Source organism: Mycteria americana, chromosome 1, assembly GCF_035582795.1.
Source record: "Mycteria americana isolate JAX WOST 10 ecotype Jacksonville Zoo and Gardens chromosome 1, USCA_MyAme_1.0, whole genome shotgun sequence".
In the NCBI taxonomy this organism is placed as follows: Eukaryota; Metazoa; Chordata; class Aves; order Ciconiiformes; family Ciconiidae; genus Mycteria; species Mycteria americana.
The window spans coordinates 32,775,150-32,795,545 of record NC_134365.1 but is presented as its reverse complement, the minus strand read 5'-3'; the positions used below and the strand labels follow the sequence as shown (position 1 = coordinate 32,795,545).

Genomic DNA, 20,396 nt, shown 5'->3' with positions numbered 1-20,396 from the left:
CACAAATAGGAAAGATGCAACTTAAATACATTTAAAGATTATAAATTTCTTTCAGTGCAAATCATGTTTTGTCACAAGGTAAAGACAGGCATTAGTGTCTGAAAATGAGAGCGCATAATCTATGTATTCTTTCCTTATTGCAGATGTACCAAAATATACAGAATACTCATTTGGAAGCTGAAATTACAACTGTCATAGAAAGAAACAATAATAGAAGTGGTATTAACGAAAAATAAATTAAAAATAAATAATGAAATGTCAGGATTTTCAAGATGCAGTAAATAGCATTTAAGTTTTACAGGATTTTAGAGGTATCACTTCAGTCCTGTGAGATATACTACATGTCTGTACTACAAATAATAAATCCCCTGTTCAGAAATACCTAGGAAAAACTGCCATGAGGACAGCTTATGCTGCAATGAAAGAGATCAGGAAAACATTGCACAAAATGTGTAAGTAAGGAGTAATGAGGAGTAAGAATTAAAATAACACATTAAAAATTGTTTTCTTCTGAATTTATTAATTTAAAAATCAAAGCACAATCATATTTCTATGATATATCATCATTTTTTTTTCTCTGAGTATAGTATTACTTATATTCATTTGTAAAGCAGGGTTACTCTGCCGTATAAAAAATTAACCTTAACAAAGATATTCAAGTGAGTGCACATCAAGCAGTCATGTGATCTGCTTGCTCAAACCTTGCCTTTTAAATGGCAGATCCTGCATTCCACAAAAACTGTGTTTGTGAATAACTTCATTCACATGGGCACTTCTCACGAGGTTCAGCTGGACATCTCACACATATAGTGTTTCTTATACATGAAAATGCAGAATAAGATGCCTCATGACACCCAATCGGATGCACTGATTTTAAAAGAAGTTGTCTCTCTTCAGAGCTGGGACAAAATCTTTGTACTTTTTTCCTATAAACTACCTAGCAGCTTGGGAAGGTGTATTAGTAAAATGCATAGTTATCTCTTTCCAAGGCTGGTCTGAGTTTCTTCCAGCTGAGATGTAAAACTGCAGGAATATACATGTAAAGATATCTACAGATGAGTTAGGAACAATCCAAGAGGTTATATCTGAAGGGAGCCTACAGAAAGACAGGGTGTTTGAGGAAACCTTAGAAATGCTAGAACCACAACAGACCTATGAAATCTCTAAAGATGGTAGGAGGGCTACAGAAAAAGGTCACTGGTAATCACCAGTGTGTATTTGCATAAAAGGTCATTTTGGGAGAAACAGCACAGTAATGTGAGGTCCATGATTTGCAGACAGGGCTGGGGACTAAAGGACTCATATCTTGTCCCCATGAAAGTATGGTGCCTTTCATAGCAGTGTTGAAGACTCTGGCAATGACTGGGGAAAAAATAGATTCCCAGAAATTCAAATGAGTATTTGAACTTTAGCAAGGGTGAAGGACCATCAAATGCAGGAGAGTGGATGAATGCTTAACAAACAGTGAAAATAAAGAACTTGTAAAGGAAGACTAAGAAGGTGAATGGTCAGAAAGAACAAAAATGGCAGAAAGGACTTATCTACCTCTGAAACAGGGGAATTTTGGCTCATGAACTGTTGGAGGGCTAAGAAATGAAGACGATATATTGAGGTAGACTAAAATAATGATGTCAGGAAATAAGGAAAATGCCCTTATCCTGTATTACAATTACCACCTATCAGCAATAATTGTCAGATCTGTTCCTAGATAGAAGAGCTCTGGAGGTGTGAGGCAATTCTTCCAGAGTGACTTTACTAGTTCAGATTTTGCAGAGCCCATAACAGATAAAGAAAAACACTAAAATTTATGTAGAGCCTGTATCACTCTATAGATGGCATGTTTACATAGTCTTGCAGACAGGGTCAGGGAGTCTCTGGACAGACTGGAAGTGATGTATATCAGAAGGGTACTGAATATAAGTATATCTGATCTCTCCACACTTCCAGTCCTTTCCAAGCATGGGGAGAGCAAACAAGTGCAACAGCAAAATGCCATGTAGAAAAACTTGTAAAGATACTAGAGCCAGGGATCATATTCAAAAGGGGTATTCTAGTTTCCCCTCAAATCCTTCAATCATAGGTGGTTCTATATATGTAGGCAACCTGTAAGCATATTTTTTTAAAAAAGGCAATGAAGACTAGCTAAGCTGTTTTGATGGAAGAATACCATAGTTAAGGACAATATTGTAACAGATTTAAAAGAATGGCCAGCAGACTCAACTGCTTTTACTGTCTTAGAAGCCAGAGTTTAGGAATACGCATAAATGAGCATCGGGGGCAAATCATAGGATAATTTAATGAAATGGATCTCTTTTGCTGGCAAGAAATTGCATCTCCCCTTAGTATGATGACAGTAGTTTTCTGCCCGTGACTAGGTTGTAAATTAGTCATGGTCTTAATAACAACATTCTTAAGTACATTTCCTGGACATAATGAGTAGATAATAGCCAATAAACTCATACGGATGCCCCAAGTTCCCACAACAAAACAGAACTGCTCTGCTAATAACAACGTAATTATTGAGAGAGAGGTCACATGTGTGAATCTCTACTGAAACTAGTTGAAACATTTTCCCAGAAGAAAGTTTTTCATGTCTTCAGTAGCATAGATGATACATTCATGACCGTCTCTCCACAATATGCAACACAGAATGCAGGACACAAAAGCAACACAGAATGTAGAATATCCAGGTTAAACAGCCAGTCCTTCTTCTTTCAGAGTAAAATAGGATAAAAAAGCTGTTCTGAATCAAGAAGAACAACGAATTGAACCTCAGTCATTCTTAACCTAAGCTAGAAATATAGCCTCTTAATAATTTTTTAAAGGTCACTTTTTTTTTGTTTTGTTTTGCATCTGGATCAGTATTCCTTTCAAAAGCTGAAAACTTTTAACACAACAGGAATGTACTATTTTCAACACTGTCTAGACATTTTGGCAGATTGAATCAAGGTTGATTCTTAGTCAAAAATTGCAAATCTCCCCATTTTTTCCTGCCTTGAAGACTTCGTATTGAACTGTTAAGACAGTCAATCATTTAATACCACAGCCTGAAACACTCACTAAGTAAAATATATAAGACTTGAAAATCAAAACAGGAAAGGTTACCTGTAAGTAGGAAAAGGAATTGCTCGAGCCCTGCAGTTCATTGAAACTTGTCCATCTGAAGATTCTTCTGGGTAGATGGTATCAATGGGTTGCTCCTCAAAAACTGGCCCATAACCTTTGTTTCCTTCCTCTGAAAAACAGAGTTTGAAACAAATCACTTTTAATTAGTAGGCAAACTGAAGATGAATTTACATCACACCTTCCACATTCGAAATGCAAAGGCTAAATAGTGAGCCCTGCAAAATCAAGTTTTATATGCATCAACAAAACCAGAGCAGTATGGATAATAGAAGTGCTGGCCTTCCTTCACTGACTCCTGCTTCATTCCTGCCCTCTGAGAACAAAAGTAATTTAAACTATGTTCCTGTAAAACTACCTTCTCTGCCTTCTCTGCTGACATCATCAATTATTTGATGAAGATAATTATGAACTGAAGAGATGCCATTTAGGAATGCAGTGAGACCAACTTATTTCAGAGAGGCCAACAAATTCTCATCAAACAGGTCCAGATGCAAAACAACTATCCAAATATTAAGTGTTTCTTATCTTATAACCTAATCAGCTGCAATTGTTTTATACATTTGGAAAGAATCTTTATTGCATCAGACAAAGAAAAACTAATAGAGATCACAGCTGAGAATTACATTGTTTCCAGAACACATTTCTGTCCTTCCTTTCATGCACAGGTATATGTATATGTTAACTCTCTCTCCTCCAAAATAAAATTTTAAAAAAGCCCCACATCAAAAATAATTTCAGTTTGTAAAGTCAAGCACTTAAAGGTGAATAAATGTCAAACAGGTTTGACAACAGACTATTTTTTTTAATCTTTATTCTCCATCTGCTGATGCTGTTGTAAAGGTTGCAGGCTCTGCCCACCCTGGCTGCATTCCCTTCTCCTTTATCTCATCCAAGCGTACAAGACAGCTCTTTGGGGTCTGTAAAAGCAAGACTAGGAGCAAAGGTGGAAGACTATGGGAAAATTCTGCTCAGCAAATCCACGATGTAACTGGTTTTTTTCTGTGAAAAAGGCAAATGTGCACAGAATGGCACAGGTACAGACTGGCACTGTGAGAAGATGGTGCATGCTCAGTATAGATAAAAGTTTTAGACAACACAGCTGTCTACTTCTCACAGGTCCCTACTGAGACCGAACTGACAGTATGGACACTTGTAAGCAAACTCATGGGAAAAGCAAAGTAGTACACAACTGCTACCAGGTTCACTTTTCATTCACTCTTTTTAGCTTAAAAATTTCCAAAAGCAATGGTTAAGGATGGAAGAATCCTAACATTTTGCAATAGTATCTGTATTGGCCATAAAAAATCTGCTACATGTCTTGTAATGCTACATTTAAAAAATCTTCACAGATCAAGACATAAACTGGCAACGTAACAGATCAATGTCCATAATCAAGTTACGCTTTTGTACTGATCCCCTTAAAATTCTTGCCTTTGGTTTTAAAACATTTTAGACTAAATTAGGCAGGTTTTATAAAACCTAAGAGAGAAGGATGAATCTATCTATAACTAAAGAATGTAAATTATGTCAGTATTAAAATATCATACATATATAAAACAATCCTTACACAGATATCTTTTTTATTGTTCCTAAATTCCATATTCATAGATAGACACTGGATTACAGCACTAGCAGAAAGCTGGTTACAGATAAAAAGTAAGTTCCCTTCCCAGTTCAAGTTTGGGAAAAAAATAAATCACTGTTTCCCTTAGGGACAGGAGCAGGTTCAGAAGGCACTGTTATGCTGTGACAAGTATGGTCAGGCAACTTCATTTTTAAAAACTAATTCATGTAATGAGAAGAAAAGCCTTTCAAAGAAGCAAAGAAAAGCAACAAGAAAGAAAGGCAGAGCTTTTGAAAAATGGTCTGCTTTCTTTGATATTTTAAAGCACAACTCTATGTAAAAATCTACATATTGCTAGATCAAAAGAAGAAGTAATTTCAGACTGAAAAGGCAAGAATCACGTATTTGCTCAGAGCCTGGAATGACTGAGCCACAAACCTTACGGCAGTTTCTGTGCGGTTCTTAAATATGAATACAGAATAACAATGGCCTCTAGCAGCAAATAGCCATATCATATGCAGCTGACTCTTTCCACCTTAGGACCCAAATGATGTTACAGACCACTTAGGCATTTCATGGCATGCATTTTTAATGCTGCCAGCACTATTCATTATATTGAGTGAACGTCTGTTTCTCACACCTATCTAGTATGCTTTATAATGGCAATTTGGCTGCAATCTATTATGAATCTGGTTTCAGATGTCTGGCTGAGCAGAAAAGATGCGCAGACTGCATGTCAGGTGTGGCAACCAATAAACCTTTCATTCTCAGTCGTAAGCTGAGTGTGGACCAGTGATATGTGAACAGCATGGAGGAGAAAAGAGAAAAGAAAGGGTTTGTGAAAAGATCAGCAAGAAATGTTCACACTTTAAGTGAAGTACCATGCCTGTTTGACTAAGTTGGAGGGTGAGGAAGGGCAGACTAAGAGTACAAGGAAAAAGATCAGTTGATTGAAGTTGTACCTACAAGAAAAAGGGGAGCAGTAAAAGAAGGGAAAGGAAGAAGGAAATCAGATGCATTAGATAGCCTGGGGATGAGAAGAAAGCACATTTCATCTGTTCTAGTCCTGCTTTAGACCAGAGGATGGACTTCATGACCTCTCAAACACCCTTACTGCCCCATTTTCTGGGTACATTTCTTGTGATTTATATTTTTAATTGGAGCAAAAGCTATCATCTAATTCTGATTATTTGAGGCATTCTTTAGTGAATTCTGCAAACGAGATTCAGACTTTTCAACAGGGCTAAAAAGTACTAGGAAGTCTTTGCAAAGGTCAAGAGAATCTCCACACAGCTGATGAGATCATGGCTCCTGTATAAGAACCGAGGCTGCTGGAAGGTGGCCCTGTCACCCCTTCTCCAAGCGATACCCTGCAGCTGGGCAGTGTCATTCTCCCTCTAGGCATTTCTGCAACACCTCTCATGCTTGTCTGACTTCTTCGGTAGCTGTTAAAGCTAAAGCGAGTGGAAATCTATTCACTTCCAGCTTTCTGGGTTAGATTTCTGCCAGTCTACTGAGGTGAATTTGTTCACTGAGGAAGACCTGTGCCAGGGCAAAGCGTGGAATAGGAGCAGCGGTATAGGCTTCCACCTTTTGAGAGGAAAAAAGTTGTCTTATTAACCGAACCATCTGAAAGAACCACTGCCTAAGAAAGACACATATATCTGAAAGCCTTACCACTACTTGCAGATGAGCTACAAAATCATATTAGTACACATTTATGTCCCTGCACAAGCCTGTGAGAGATCATAATATAAAATACCCAACACATTCAGAGAAAAGATACCAAAAGGATGTCTGGAAATAACGATCAGAAACCACCTGAGGCAGTCATTTTCAAGTCATCTCAAGAAATGTCATCAGAAGAGGGAAAAGAAAGGCACAATTAAAAGGCTTATTCAGTGCATCCTAACTCTGTATATATTTATATCAGGAAATATCCAACTTTTCCATATAAACCTATTTTTTAAAAATGAACTAGCTTTCAAATGACTTAACTTTGCATGGTAAACACTACTGTAAGACTGTAGAGACAAAGAGGTTTTCCAGCCCATGTGCATTACTGTTGTATTACTTTGGTCATAAAAAGAAAAATTAAAAACAAATCAGTAGCTGATCATCCTTGTATCAATCCTGCATGGATCTCCCTTCACCTCACATCTTTCCATGTCCTAACCATTTGAGTGAGCAAATGGTCTTGCAGCCTCCATGCGCCTTGCTCCTGGTTCTCCCTCTCATGTCCCTCTCCAATTTGATAAGGAAATTATGCTTATCTATAAATATAAAGGTAATGCAAAACTTTTCCATATAGGTCCACTTATTGTGTCTTATTTCCAAAAGCCTAATCACTGTCTGTTATTGTTAGAGAGCATATTTCATTAGTTCAGTATTTATTTTCATAATATAATTCTACACAAATGTATTAATTCTGTGTATTGCTGTAACTACACTGACACTAATTTACTCATGTCAGGTAAATTTGGCATAAATGTAACAACACAGAAGACAAATTCTGACTTGATTTTTGAAAGATGAATGACTTTAGCAAAGCTGCCCTGGATGTAAGTCACTGTAACATTGGCAGGAAGAAAGGAAGGGACTGATTTATCAAAGCCAAATGCAGTTATTGTACATTAAAAATACCCTAAATTAACCAAGTAACTTTCCAGCTTAGCTTATAGGTCTTAATTCAAAAACACATTTAGGGAAACACTGTTTATGACACTAGAGGGTTTATTTAACTGTTTTTTATATGCGCTTGCTGCAGATAGGAACAAGGTTGAGTATGGATGGAGACAGTATGGTCACTTGGCCAATTTGGGATTTGAGGATCAGGAGCCTGAGCCATGGAGAAGACACACGGCAAGCGCATCCCAGGGATGAAGCCTGGGACACTGTCAAAAGAGGGAGGATGCAGGTGTTAGGCTATTTTGTGGGAATGGCAAAGTGATCTTGGGCTGCTTGGACATTATCGTGAAGAAAAGAAATAGATATATCTAGGGAGAGGAGATGGCAACTAGAAAACTGCTTGGGATACAACTGGGAAGGGAATCACAGGAACTGAAACAGAGAAAAAGGAAACTTCATGTTGTATAAATGAGGTGCCAGGAAAATCCTGTCCAGCGTAGACATCATAATACATGACTTTTTGGCAGAAATGTGGACAGGGTTAGGGGAAAAGTGAAGGAAATTCTCACCATCTAGGAAAGGGTAAGCACCGCTCAGCTGCACATGAACATATAGACACAGAGCTCAGCTTCTCTCTTCCCAACTTCTTTCCCATCCAGTCCTGTTAAATAATGTTTGAAAAACCCTACTTTGAACAAATACTCTGTGTTTTAATATCTCAATGATTGTATTAGTTGTTCAGAAAATTCCTTATCAGCTGTGTTTTCTTGGTTTGGCATTATGCCCATTGTGACTACATGCTTTTGTCAGATTTCTAATTATCTAGACTTTTCATGTCCGGGTCCCAGCCTGTCCAAGGCTTGATGCAAGATGTACGTACTCCTAATATTTAGGGCAACGTGTCTTCCATTTTTTCACTTTGATTTTCCCAAATACAAGAATTTTAATCATTTAAAATACAGGAAATGACCTGCTATTTTTTTTTATAGTAAAAATCACTAAAAAGGGTGACTGATTACCTGATATTTCTCCCTACCTGATCTTGGTAGATCCTACCAGATCTACCATATTGAATTATCTCAAAAGGTGTCTTTTTGACTGATTCTAAAAACCCTCCAATACAGGTGGCCCCTCTACTCTGCTCTGCTGAGACTCCACCTCGAGTACTGTGTCCAGCTCTGGAGCCCTCAGCACAGGAAAGACATGGACCTGTTGGAGCGGGTCCAGAGGAGGGCCACAAAATCATCAGAGGGATGGAACACCTCTTCTATGAAGTAAGGCTGAGAGAGCTGGGGTTGTTCAGCCTGGAGAAGAGGAGGCTCCAGGGAGACCTTATTGCGGCCTTTCAGTACTTAAGGGGGGCTTATAAGGGGGGGCTTATAAGAAAGATGGGGACAGACTTTTTAGCAGGGCCTGTTGTGATAGGACAAGGGGTAATGGTTTTAAACTAAAGAAGGGTAGATTCAGGCTAGATATAAGGAAGAAATTTTTTACAATGTGGGTGGTGGAACACTGGAAAGGGTTGCTCAGAGAGGTTGTAGATGCCCCATCATTGGAAACATTCAAGGTCAGGTTGGATGGGGCTCTGAGCAACCTGATCTAGTTGAAGATGTCCCTGCTCATTGCAGGGGGGTTGGACTGGATGACCTTTAAAGGTCCCTTCCAACCCAAACCATTCTATGATTCTAAGTAAGACTTCATAATTTATTTTAGCAAATCTTTTCCAATGTCTAACAATGTTTACAATTAGAAGATTTTTAACATCTAAATTTTAATATCTAAAGATCTTTACCTTTTAGACCTTTTTGCTGAACTTTCTAATTTTACTAAAAGTTCTCATATTAGATTTGAGTTTCATCTTGTGATATTTTACCTGCCTCTAGGGTCTTTTGTCTTGTTAGCAAGAAATAATGAAGAAAAAATTGCACCATGAGTATTTGCGCAAAGCCACTCATCTCGCTCTTCATATGCAATGGAAGTCTTTAAACATAAATATAATATTTACATTCTACATAGTATTAAGCAACTATGCCAACCTGTTACTACCATAGACAATATAAAATCTTGAACTCAAAACATCCATTTCAGTGAGTTAGAGTGCTGAGCAAATAATTCCTCTGTTGAGAGAGAGCTGGGTTAGTTTGCTTGTTTCAACACCAGCCATCCAAATCACTTTCAGACAAGTCAATTTATTTTATTATCAGCTAATTCAGTCCTTACATGCATCTAATTTATTTTGAAAATCGATTTTACTCATAGATTAAGGATAATGTCATGAAGTAAAGCTGCTTATAATTATGGGAACTGGTGTGTGTGTGTGAGCACAACCAGAAAGGGAAGTTAAAAATATGTAGTTTATTAAAGACTTTGTGTCTTGAATTTTTTAGTTCATAGGAGAAAACACCAGTTCTTGGGCTTATTTTTTTCCAGTATGGAAAATTAAATAAAACCTAATTGTTTACTTTTGTCTTACTCATTCTCAGCTGCAAGATTGCACATATTGCATATGTTTTTAGGGGTTGTTTCATAATATGTGTGGCAAATCACAGAACATAAAATGCTTTAAAAGGCTTTTCTTATAGATAACCTGGGCTTGCAGCACTCCAGTATCTCAAACCTTAATGAGATGACACAGAGGAAATAAAGTTCAATAAATGAAGTGACAGCAAGAATAGTAATTCCTTCTTCCTTGTTTCTTTCTACTAAGTCTGCTCTCTTGTCTACTGTAAATTCGAAGTGAGACTCTTGACATTAAGTGTGGGATTTATCTCACGTAATTTTAAAAGTTAGGGATTTTGTCCAAACTAGTCATATGGACTTTCTTTTGAGGGGTCAGACAAGCATTTCCAGTAGGTAATTTGGATATGCTATTCTCTCTTCACCAACTACAGAGAAAGCTGAAACTTACATCACATACTTAACCCTTAGATGGTTAAAATAAAGTGCGATGAATCTTCCCATAAGAGAGTATGGATTTACCTGACTGTAACTGTGCAACATGACCTGGAGTCTCCCAGCTGAGCCCACTGGCCAAAGCCTACTCCTGGCACTGAACCCAGAACCCAAGCCTCCTCCTGGAGCTGAACCTTCTGAGGTAACTGCAGCACCATCACTAGCAACAACAGGAACGCTAACGACAATTTATCTCGCATTTCTTCAAGTGTTAAGATTCAGGAGGGAGGGTACAATGATGGCCCAGCCCACTCCCACAACTGATGAGGGACATATTATTATACACTTGGTTTTACTTGTTTTGCAGCAGCATCTAGGAACCTCTGTGGAAGGTCAGGGAGCACATGGTCAGCCAGTACTAAGAAAAGAGTCCTTGCCCTAAAGAAATTATTATTCCACTCCAGTGCAGCACCAGAAGCACAACTGCACTTTGTGCTTTGTACTTGTTCTGCAGGGCTCAGACACCCAAAGAACACGGAGAAGGTCAAGCATGAAGAGATACTATTGTTCTTACACCCTCACATATCCAAAGATAACAGTGTACCTGTTCCTTCTCAGCCAAAAATGAACATCCTTTAGTGGATGTCATAGAAATATTCTTTTTTTTTCCATGAACCTTATGCAGAAATGTACTGAAATAGTGATTTTATCGATATATATATAGGAACATAAATTCCATGATACCAGATCACTCATCAGTTCCTGTTCCAAACTTTCTAAACATTTTTTTGATGCAATACCTCTACATATCATTTACTGCCAGCACAGATACCGCATTTGATTCTATAAATAATAAATCTCAAAGTGTAGGTTTAATCTATGAAGTTCCTGGGGATAAAAATGCTGTCTCTGGGTATCTGCCTTCATGGGACTGTAAAGTCTGGAGAGCTTTCCATTTATGAAGCAGAATTTAGTGCTCAGATTAAACATGACATTAGATATGACAAATGGGTATGTGTGAAGCTGAAAACAGCTTATGAGTTCAGCAATTTTCTATTTTATAATAGAGCTGAGAAAATGGTAACCCCAGGCAGCTGGCACATCGTGGCTGAAGTAAGGCATCTTACTCATGCTGTAGTACTTCGTTTAACAGAGTCAGAGTCATCACCACCACCACCACCAATTTTTAATGACTACATTCAATCACGATTCTCTCTTTTTTCTATCACTTCTACACTCAGATAGCTTCAGAGAGTTAGGATTTTCCTGGATCGGCACCGACAAGGTGAGAATTGGCCGCTGAGAACTGCTGGTGCATTGTTTTCCAGGACACCACGTTAAAGGAGCGAGTTGCAGCACAGCAAACCCAGCACAGTACATTTCCTCTGACTTCTGTTGCTACTTGCAGCACTGGGAATCATAAGGCTGATGTGTATCACACAGGCAGGGAACACACACTAAGAAGGAAAGAACCGATGATCTTAATCAGGGCTTCTGTATCACATAGCAGAAAATTTGGAAAAGGGAAAAAAAGACCACTATGTTTACTGGTAGATGCAGCTACTAATAATTATGCATTACTTCACAGTTAACATTTAACAACTACCCTAATTAAAATATATCCATTTTCTTCTGCTCATGGACAGTTGCCACAAGTACCCAGGGAGTTACTTTATACCTGATCTGAGATGTTATTTTGTAGGGAACCTGAAATAGATCATTCCCGCAATTTATTTAATTAAAGTATTTGTACAGACTCCTACCTGTCTTTTCAATATACTTATTCTCACATTTTGCATAATCAGTTCTGTATCTAATGTGAATATAGAAAAGTAGAAGAAAACAGAAAATTCCCAAAGGGAATAGTATAGTAATTTTACTGTTAGTCTTTTATAATGATGTCTCTCAAAGACAGGTCACTAAACTATGTTAGGACACTTGTGCACCATTCTGTCTTCATACGGCTGGTATGAGAATAAGCAAAAATGTTATGAATTAACATTTACTCTCACTTTCTAATTTGATATACTGATTTCAAGTACGTCTTCATTTTCTACATTCTTTACAAGATAGACCTTTTCATGTTGGCTTATAGGGTAGTTATAATCTATATTTCATGCAGGAGCTGTGGAATATTCTTCACTTAAGAGTAAAAATAATCTTTTAACTTCTTCCTTATTTACAAAGTTATTAATGCTTTATTAATTTTTTAAAAAGTTATATATTTCAAGTGATTCATCAGAAATGGCGGATATACAGTTTTGTGGCAATTCATTGGGAAAGTAGATTTAATGGGAAGTCAAATGTAAGATCAAGTCACTTCACTCAAATGATTCACATACTGTGAATGATGTGCAAGAGATTTTTAATGGATGTCCATTTGTATATTTGCCTTATTTGTTCTAAAGTGTCCTTAATCTCACTAAATCCTTAAATTAAAACACAAAAAAATAGAGAAGTAATTGAATCTTAATAAGGGAAACAGCTGATTAAACAAAATGGAGCAAGCGTTCCCTTAACCAGTACTTATGGCACTCACGCTTCTGGAAGGGCTCCCAGATCCAGCACCATTTAAAAGGTGCTTTACTCAGGAGGAACAACTTGCATGTGCAAACAGGAAAACATTAGTGTGTAAGGTACCATATGCAAATGAAACTAACAGAGGAAATGATTATGGATATTACTGAAATACAGTGAAGGGCTGGAAGTAAAACATGTGGGACTATATATGCCTACGAATCCGTATGTTCAGAAACTACAGTGGATGTATCCTAAGGCCCTAATCCTGCAAATGCTTCTGTACATGCATTCAACTCCATAGTAAAAAAATCCCAAGCTCCAAGACCAGAAGACCAAACCTCCATATACAAGAAGGGAGTGCTGAAAAGTAAAGGCAGAAAGATTTGAATGCTCTTCGAGACCTACCAGTTGCATACTTTAACAAACAAATTACCATTTTGCTTTAAAAAAGAAAAGGCAAAACAGTCTGTGTTCTGACTGTGTTATGCACAGTCAGAATGTCTGTGCATAAACCAATTCATTTTGAAGATAATTGTAAGAAGGTTAGCAGTAGTTTTTTGATGGATAAACGCCTAATAATTCCACTGTAATGAAAATATATTTTCAATGAAAGATGGTAACAGTTTTACTAAGGGATGGCTACAAGAGCTTCTGCTGGAAATATTAAGATATTTAACTTCATCTTTAAGAAGGGTATCATGGTAAATAAAGTAAATAATCATGAGACAACATTGATTTAAGTTCATTAAAGGCCTCTCATATTCTTTCAGGAACCCAATCCATCACAAAATTTAAGCACATAGGTTGAGCCAAATCAATAAGCTTACTTATGAGTGCCATGTTAAGCACGTGTTCAAGTCCTCTGCTGGATAAGAATCAACTGGATTCTAAAACCACCGCAAATTGTGATGTGAATACCAATAGCAAATCACAGTGAAAAGTTTTCCAAAGGTCAATGTCAGAAAGAAGGTAAACAGGTGGAAAACCGTCACTCCCACTGCGCACCAATATAATATTATTTTAATTAGCATCTTTATTTTTCTAATGAGCCTTCCCCTTCTCTTTCTGTTCCTGCTTCCTGTACATCTCTCTATTTCCCTGGCATTTAACATTGCCAAAGGTGGCTGCTCGAGACAGTCATTTGGTATCACTCTCATCAGTATTGACCTAACCAACATTGTTGTATCCTGTTACATATTTTCACATGAGAAAGGGACAAGGATCTGTTGACACAGCGCATGGCTAGATTAACCTTGAATGCTAATGGATGCTGAACAGAAGAGCCATGGACTCATTCATTATCTTAACTACCACTAAGTCGTCAGGCTCTGTATCAGCATCGCAAGCCTAGAAACCATTTGGTACTTAGAAGTAGATCTCGTACTGTTTTCAATATGTCACAGAAATGAGGACCTATGAGTATCTGAGAAGCTCATGCTCAGAAACAAGATGGTCTGGGAATGAGCCAAAATATCTCTACCGGGCTCACTTGTAAACAAGGCACTTCCAAGTTTCTGAGCATTATGATCACAAAACGTATTATGATTATTTATTTACAAATGTCAGACACTGCAGTAGCATGAAATGGTCTTCTAAGATCCAAGCAGGGACATGGCAGATAAGGTAAACAGGTATTAAGTATATTCATCCATTGTGTATTTTAGAAGAAAATGCGTATCCCTCTTTAGCAATTGTGAATAATGCCATATGTTGTGGTAAAAAGCTTTAAATAATGTAGATGCTGGCCCTCAGTTCATAACATGTATTTTTGAACCTACTGTTCCGGAGAAAATCTAAGCTATATATAATTTAAGGTTTGAGGGTTGGATTTTTTTTCACTTCTCTCATAATCAAGTGGGAAAAGTTGCACTTGGCATTCAGGGGAAGCTCATGTACTGAAGCAGTAACGTGTTCATGTCCACGAAACTCATGATGTAGCATTTTGTGGTCTATAGAGAAGATTCTGTCATCCTGATGGAGAAGAGGTACCAGTGTAAGCCACCAAGACGCTAAAGGGACATCAGTTTCCAAGAACCAGTCAGCCCCCAAACAAAAAAACCACTCAAGCAGTCCCACGTCATGAATGGGTTGATGGGTTTCATATAACCCTTATATGAAAGGGTTAGATTGTCTTTGGGAAGGCTGCCTCTACTTTTCTGGACTGAAAAGAGCAGGAGAATTAGTCCTATCTCATATGTGCCAGTGAAGTCCTTGAAGAGCCATGTAGTTAATTATGTAGTTTAACATTTACAGCAAGTTTCAAGTATGAAAAGCTCCAACTCTTAGCAGAGCAAGTTTCTCCACTTATGCCTAAGAACGACAGGGTACAGTTTGCTTGTCTTCTCAGACTGCCAAAAGGAATGCCAACCAATACCTCTTACAGTACTTTTAAACATATCGACATTTGCATATCAGACTCTTAAATAATTTAGGTGATTCTTCCTTAAAAACACGTGTTACTTCAAAAGTGACTTAAGAGCCTAACATGTTGACCTCGTGGGAAAGCCAGTGCTCAGCAATTAGGAATGAAAGTGAAGTGCAGTAGTTACTCTGCACAATCTCCCCACACGAGCCTTCCAAGTGCATATGAAATACCAGCAACGTACTCAGAAATTCAGCATGCTGTCTAATTGCATCCTCATGTAACAACACATCAAAATAACTGCCCTGCACTAAGAAGCCCTGTGTATTACTGTCTTTCTGGCTTTACTAGCTTTCAGTGAAACTTGTGGTCCTAGTGATTTTTGAAAATAAGGCATTAGGCTCCCTAAATAGCAGAAGTGCTTTTGACATTTTTCATGAAAAATGGACTATCAGCTTATTTTGCACAAACCAAAATAGTCGCTAGAGTGACAAACTGCCTTTTGAGGCCTGATCTGACCCAAACTCAGGTACTGCATGGCTCTGCACTATGAAATCCCAAGGTAAAAAGTAGAACAGTTTGATTAAAAATAAAATTTTGGGGGAACACAGTAACATTTTTTGCTATTGATTCCTCTTATAGCCAAATGTAATCAAGTATTCATTAAGCAGAATAAAATATAGGGCTTTCGCAGCTTTAAATTAGTCTTTTGGAGGAAGAAACAAAACACGCCTGTTGCTGAAACAGACTCTTAATTCTTTTGGTGCAAGGTTATTATCGCAAGTAAAGATACACTTTGGTTCACTTATTTATACGGGATGTGCTAGATGAAAGAAAAGTCTAAAATTCAGACTTAGCAATAGGATATGAATTTAACAGGAATTCAAAGGCAATTTAGAAGTATGTTGGCGAGAGCACAGATGTCAGGGGAAAGAGGAGAAGAGTCAAATATTACCAGTAACAGGCATGAAATAACTTTTTTGGCAGTGGATTGACAATCATCACATTGTTCCCTGAGGAGTGATTTGCTGCTCTCATTTGCCTTGCACTACTCAAAGTGCACTCTGAAAAGCAACCCTTATTATAGCTGTCTGTTCTATCAGTAAGTGAAAGACCAAATTACTTACGGCTTTTTCATCAATTTATAACTGCAAGACTACATTTCAAGTGTTAATTTACCTGGAAAATAAATATTGCTCCTGTCTCATTGCAGAAGATGATCCCTTCCTAAGCTTCTGATGCACTGATTCATGTAATGTTTGCTTCCCTTCAGTCAAGTAAGTGCACATTCCCCACTGATGGGAAATGGCTGGTCGTTGTAACAATTCTCAGCTTCTGCCTTTGATTACCACAAAACAGAATTGACTAAAAGTGAGGGGGTTTATTCCAAGGCAAAATCCACATTTCTAAAAAATATGTATGTCAGTTTGAGAAAAAAATTTTTTTATTTCCTGCAGCAGGAAAAAGATCTATTTGAAAACAGGTAAAAATTCTTAGCTTACAGAGTGTCACAATAACTCATCCTTTCAGGCCAAATTCTGAACCTTTCAAGTCAGCACAGCTTTCAGGTTTTCAGCTTCCTAGCTCCTTATTTCCCAAATACTTCTAGCAGGTGATTCTGGAAGCTCTCAAACATCAATCAAAAGCATGAGTTCTCAATACTTTCAGGCTTCTTGGCTGGTATCTTTGAACTTGGGACAGACCATATGGTGAGATATCTCAAAGGACATTGACCCTGGAAGCTATCCGTTTCCTGGCTCCAGAGCAGTTAATAAAGTAGGTCTGTTTAAGAGCCATGGAACCATGGGTTGCAAAAACCTTGACTGGTGGCTCCAGAGTCACAGATCGGTTTGCCCAAAGGCAACTTAAATGGTAGAATCACCTAGAACTATGGGTCCAGCACCACAGGAGGCAAGGTGAGCCAAATATACTCCCAAAGAAACCCCATGTTTTGTTACAAAGTGCTAAAACAACTTTTTAATATTCTGCTTTCAACATCTGCTCCCAGCTAACTTGTCTCTTCACTCCTTGGTCTGTCTTGTTATCGTAATAAGAACTCATGATCTTTACTCAAAAAACGTCCCTGACTCCCACATGCTCCATTACTGTTGACATTGCCAGCATTCCCCTTGATAGTACCACGTGTGCAAGAACACCTCCTAAAACTTCACCTGATCACCCTAATTGTGCTCCTTCTTTCTCTACAGTATCTTTCACTTTTTAACCATATTGTGAACACTCCCAAGCAACCCCTTATATTTCATCTTGGTTACTGCAGCTATGTATTTTCTGGTTTCCATGACATTTTCATTGCCAAGAAATACACTGAAAAGGAAAACTGCCAGCAGCTCTAGCACTCATTTGAAATGAGAAACCCTCCAGCAAGATTCAAGTGCTGGGGCAAAGCAAAGACTGCAACATCAGATTTATATAATCGAGAAGTGCGCCCTAATCCCTAGATGACAGAAGCAGACTTTCTCTCAACTCAAACGGATCTTTAATTATTTATGCAAAGTAGAGGAGGTCCAAGAGCAGAGTGTGTGCTACTCACCCTTGCAATAATACACCGGAAATAACGAACTGCCTCTGATTGTATAAGACTGTGAATCTTCCATGTTGGAGCATGGTGCCATACCTTTAGAGATGGCGGTAGGTCTTATCTTTGGCTTTTGATGAAAAATACGAGCAAGTCTTGGATTTATTCCATAACAGAAGATAAGTTAGGAAGTTTCTCTGAACTGGGAATGGCACTATTAGAACCTCGCCCCATTCAAAACCCTTCACACCAATGCCCTCCTATTCTTCTTACAGGTATCATAGCCTAACATAGCCAATTACAGTCAAGCGAAAGATCAAACAAACATTGCTATGAATATACCAATGCATACTCCAACTGCATGCAATACCATCACACCCATCTTTGTTCTTCCTATGTCACTTACGCGTGACACTCATAGCACACAATCTTCCCAACTCATTCTAAGGCACCTGCCAGGAGGTGCATCCTGGTGCCAAGATTTCTGGCTTCTGGGCACAACTGCAATGTGCATAATACACAAGTAATAGCATTAATCATCTGGCCTTGTCCATCAAGAAATTAAATGGATGTTTGTTCTCAGTGATTGACTCAACTTTTTTACCAACCAATGTCCAGCACTTGCTTGGATACTGCGACTGATGATTTTGTTTGACGTCACCATGTTCAGAGTGAAATCACGTGTACCATTACTCATGGTAGGTGACAGCCTCTTTTTTCAGGAAAAGCCCAGTATTAAATTAAAGTGATGCATTTTAATTTTTAATTTCGGTGCCACCAGTAACCCTCATATCTTAACAAAGAAAACGCCCTTGAAACACATAATAAATACATTGTAAGCATGAGATCACAACACTTTAAAGGTCTTGATTTTTATTAGGTATCAGTATATCCTCCAGAAAACTGAGACATGGAGAAAAGAACTAAGTCCAAACCCTTCACAGAATAAAATAGTGTTCTCACTAAATGAAAAAGGACTCCTGTGAGCTATGGAGTAATTTCTTAAAGGCAATGAGCTTACACCACAGTATTAATCAGATTTTTTGACTCAATAATACAAAAAATATGGTCTCATGATAGTGAAATCAAGGTGGTGCCTGAAACAGTAGGACAGATTACGCAAGACTATGAACAGCCTGTTTCAATTAGGGAGTCATTAATTACATCAAGAACCCAGAGAAACACAAGAATGTTTTATGAAATGCAGTAGAACTAGCTTTATGAATAACTTTCTCCTCAAAGTAGGGAAGGATCTACAGCCTACCTTGAAAATAACCAAATCATTAATAGACAATATTTGCACTTTTCAAACCTCAGTCAATATTTCATGTATGCACAATTTAATTATTCTGGTTTTTACATGCTCAGATCTCAGTTCATGCAGTCTGCACATAGGCAAAACATTTTCTTTCTTGAGAAGAGCTCACTTATGCTGGCAATCCAATTTCTGAGAGCAACTAAAAACCAGCATTCATTTAAATTGGCATGGAAGTCTGAAACAGGCTTTACGAATCTCGAAGTTATTCAGAACAGTTGGAACAGTAACTAGATTTTAATTCTGAATTTTTACTTTCCAAAGAGCTCCTTTTATCTCTTAGAATTGAACCAAAATTTCAGTTATAAACATCTCTCTAATTTCAGATAAAGTTTTCCCATTTGTAATTTCAAATTACAGTCAGTATATGCAGCACTGCCCCACTGTATTATGAAAACTGTAACTATATTGTGCTGGAAGGATGCTGATTTTATGAATTTTAGATGGTGTCTATGTAATACAACTTTGTGTTTAGTGCTTCTTCATTTGGTCATATTTCCATTCTTCTCATCATGTTGATCACCTGTGCACAAATAGATGGCTGATATATTTTTATAGTCTTGAGAAATAATTAGAATAGACAAAACCAAATTTAAAGTCCAGATCTGTATTTTCTCAAGCTTTTAATTATGTCGTCCACTGTAGTAAGTATGTTTCTTTATAGCTGCATCATTCATATTAAGTAATTCATTGTATCTCCACAAATAAATTAAAGCCATACAAATAGCATAATTGACCTTGAAATGCATAAAACTGACAACAGTTAGTTAAATGAATTAACATGGGAGGTCATCTCACCTGCCAGGCAGAAGATGAAACAGGGTGTAATAAGATGATAGATGAAGAGCCACATGGTTATCGTCTGTTCAGCGATTATCTCAAAAGGAATTGTGCCTTGCAACACCAACATTCAGAGAGCTAAAACCACCTGATTAGAGAGAGAGAGAAAGAAAAAGGAGTGAATAATTCTGACATAGGGCTTTATCTCATATCACTTTTCACTTGCCATATTATCTGTCTAAACTGAATACTTAAGAGTTAATATAGGATAGAGTCTTTTGAATAATAAATGCATTATCAAATTTGCTGGATCAAATTCCTGATCTCTTTTATTCAGAGAGCACACTGTTTAAGAGTACTCAGATCTTCCATTGACAGTAAGTAATATGGTAAATGTTAATACTGAACATCCTCTTTTAGACTCATCTTCCTAAACCAAAACTTCTTAAGCTAGATCCTCTCTCTGTGAACACTTCACATTATTAGAAATATTAAAATATTACAGAGTTTGCAATAAAAAAAGGGAAGTCCAGATTCTATCCTCCTTCATCTCAGTAAATACTACATTACAATTAATGATTTCAAAGTGTGTAAAAAGAAAATTACAGTGAAACCAAAGTACATGAATCTCTTTCAGGATTCATTTATCTTGTCTAGTATATTATTTCTTTTA

The 20,396-nt window shown here is 37.6% G+C and overlaps 1 protein-coding gene across 1 annotated transcript in view; it reads right to left on the bottom strand.

Annotated features, from left to right (window-relative positions):
• Nucleotides 1-19,853, bottom strand: part of CNTN1 (contactin 1) — a 100,334-nt gene extending 80,481 nt beyond the window's left edge. Inside the window, exons 1-2 of the mRNA XM_075491598.1 lie at nucleotides 19,742-19,853; nucleotides 3,106-3,235 (exon numbers count right to left, since the gene is read on the bottom strand). Coding sequence (XP_075347713.1) covers nucleotides 3,106-3,235; nucleotides 19,742-19,853 — 242 coding nt within the window. The remainder of the gene's footprint in view (nucleotides 1-3,105; nucleotides 3,236-19,741) is intronic.
• Between the last annotated feature and the right edge of the window lie 543 nt (nucleotides 19,854-20,396).